General features: G+C 43.7%; 1 protein-coding gene across 7 annotated transcripts in view; it reads left to right on the forward strand.

Annotated features, from left to right (window-relative positions):
• The window catches only part of LOC139371143 (transcription factor EB-like), a 79,745-nt gene extending 77,293 nt beyond the window's left edge, over window positions 1-2,452 (forward strand). For 4 of the 7 annotated variants that reach the window (XM_071111238.1, XM_071111237.1, XM_071111235.1 and 1 more), the window contains one exon: window positions 1-2,452. This exon is cut by the window's left edge and continues 413 nt beyond it. In XM_071111238.1, coding sequence (XP_070967339.1) covers window positions 1-112 — 112 coding nt within the window. In that variant the 3' untranslated portion in view covers window positions 113-2,452. The other 3 variants (XM_071111236.1, XM_071111239.1, XM_071111234.1) reach the window with 1 other exon arrangement.
• The last annotated feature ends 330 nt before the right edge of the window (window positions 2,453-2,782 follow it).

A 2,782-nucleotide genomic window follows, 5' to 3' on the forward strand; every position in this document is an offset into this window, starting at 1 on the left:
GCCCCTGTCTCCTCTGGGTGGAGACCCTCTGCTCTCTGCCATGTCCCCTGAGGCCTCGGTCGACTCCAGCCGCAGATCCAGCTTCAGCATAGAGGACACAGATATACTGTAGATGGAGTATACACACACACAATGTAGAACCACACACAGAGTGTGTACACACACACACACTGTAGAACCACACACATAGTGTGTACACACACACACAATGTAGAACCACACACATAGTGTGTACACACACACACTGTAGAACCACACACACACTGTAGAACCACACACATAGTGTGTACACACACACACAATGTAGAACCACACACATAGTGTGTACACACACACACTGTAGAACCACACACACACTGTAGAACCACACACATAGTGTGTACACACACACACATATGGTACGTATTGTACACACAGTAGAAATACACCCAGAGCACTGATATACTGTGACATGCTTATGCTCTGTTCAACAACCCTGCCAGCATACATTTGCACTCTAAACTCCCACACACACACTCCAAGCATGCTGTACAAACACTGATACACACTTACACACACAAACTTGACATTCTCATAGATGCACACCCTTTCTTAGCACTCGTATAGATACACATTCAACAGCAATATGAGAAATGAAACCACGTTTCAGATTGAAATTATTGTGTCCTACCACTGTAAATATCAGAGCACCTCTGAATGATAAACAATCTATTACGCACACACACGCACACACGCACAGCACAGACAGATTCTAGTTCACTCTAACACAGAAGAGACCCTGTTATTTGAAAGGTGAGGCACTGACAAAGGTTTGAGACACAGACCTCGACCCCTTACTTTGTAAAACACTGGCATGACCTCGAGTCTGCAAGCTATCGCCTTCTCCTGTGTCACCTATGACCTTTAGCCTTAAGGGTACTGCCAAGTCCACTCCATGACCTCTGACCCCTGTGTGAACTCTGGACATTGAGGAGAGATGGTTTGGCCTTGATTGTGAGGTGTTGTAGCGATGCAAGGGGTTATATAGCTCCACAGGTTTCTAAGTAGTGCCACTGTGTAGCATCATAGGGTGCTATGTAGCGACTCAGGATCTCCTGTAGCCCTGACCCAAACCTGCCAACGGGCCTTGTGTTAGCCACCTGAAGACCCACTCTCTCTGGCTGAGATGGAGGGTGGGAGAGGGTTGTCTTTTAGTAAGTTGTACTGTATAGTTAGGAGAGAGAGGACCAGTCATAGAGATTGGCTTAGATAACCCAGTAATGTCATTGTCTCCACTGTAACAAACAAACACACACACACACACACACACACAGCAGTGTGCCTTGAGGCTGTGTTCAAATCAAGACTTTGAGCGAGACTTCGGTACCTCACCCAGTCTGTGCATGTAGAACTGTCAGCTTTGGGTCAACCAGGTTAAACTCGACACTCACCAGGTACTAACCAAACCAACTCTGTAGAAACCAAACTACAGCCGTACAATACATACATAAACTAACAGGAAAACAAATAGCTTTCAGATTTGGGTGAGGGACTGAGGTCAACACTTTGATTTGATATGGCTTATGATCAGTACAGAGAAAAGGAAGTAAAATGATGATTTTAAAGGTATTTGTTTTGTATTCTATTATAGTTTGTTGTTTTATTTGATTTCATCTCCCAATGCACTGGAAGCTATATTATTTAATTGACTTTGTACATGAAAGACTTTTCAGTTTTATGCCTCTTAAAATGTATTTTATTTGTATTTGTCCTTTTTATTTTATTCCTAAAGTACCTTTTTCTCTAAGAGCCATTTAAAGGTGAAAGTATTCAAGCCACTTGCGTGACAGTGTACGACCAGTGGGGAGCCATATTCTATACTTGTCTTTGTGGAAGAATTATTCAAATTTCACCAGGCTTTGAAGAGTTCAGAAGATCATGTACATTTACAGTATGATGTCATTTTTATATTGATTGGGATTTTCTCCCTTTTTTAACCTATAGAAATTGGAGCCAGAGACTAAGTTGAGAGGTGATTTTATTTGATAAAGTTTTAATTGTGATTTGTGAATGTGAAGATGGCCTGTACCGGTACCAAGCCAAACCCAAGCATCACAACAACGGGGTGTTTCCCTTCATGGTGCCACTTTTGACCCCTACTTTGGTTTCCATTTAGACTACTTCCTTCTGATGGAAGTCAGAACTACCATGGAGGAGTTCTGTTGCCATAGCGTTGGCACAGCCTTCTCTCTGTCTGCCAGAGTTCCCCTTTACCCTGCTCCAATGTTTGTAATCAATTGTTTTACTTTTGTGTATATTGTCCAGCCAACATTTTAAAGAGCTTGTCTGCAGATAATGTGGCGTGTTGTCCCCTCTGTGACTGTCCCCCTCCCCCATGTCACTGTATTCGACTGGTCAGGGGAAACTGGCATTCTGGTTTTGCTTTGGATATAAAATGTTTTACCAAAATCCACCCAGCGCTCCCAGAGTGTTTCTTTACTGTCTGGGTGATGTTTCTGTGAGATGTGTGTGTGTGAGTGGTGTGTGTGTGTGGTGTGTGTGTGTGGTGTGTGTGTGTGTGTGGTGCGTGTGCGGGTGTCACCGAGTTTGATCAGTGTCTTGGAACAGCTTCATAATACTGTTATACCTGACACCAACATTGCTGTTCCTATTTTATTCCACCAGGGAGAGTCAGAGACCCATCTGACAAGCCCAGCCAGGGTCCCTCTCTCTCTCGCTCTTTTTCTCTAACTTTCAATTCAATTTCAACTGAACCTCTATGGGATCAGTGTCCCCCCCGCTT

This window comes from Oncorhynchus clarkii, chromosome 17 (assembly GCF_045791955.1).
Source record: "Oncorhynchus clarkii lewisi isolate Uvic-CL-2024 chromosome 17, UVic_Ocla_1.0, whole genome shotgun sequence".
NCBI classification, from domain to species: domain Eukaryota; kingdom Metazoa; phylum Chordata; class Actinopteri; order Salmoniformes; family Salmonidae; genus Oncorhynchus; species Oncorhynchus clarkii.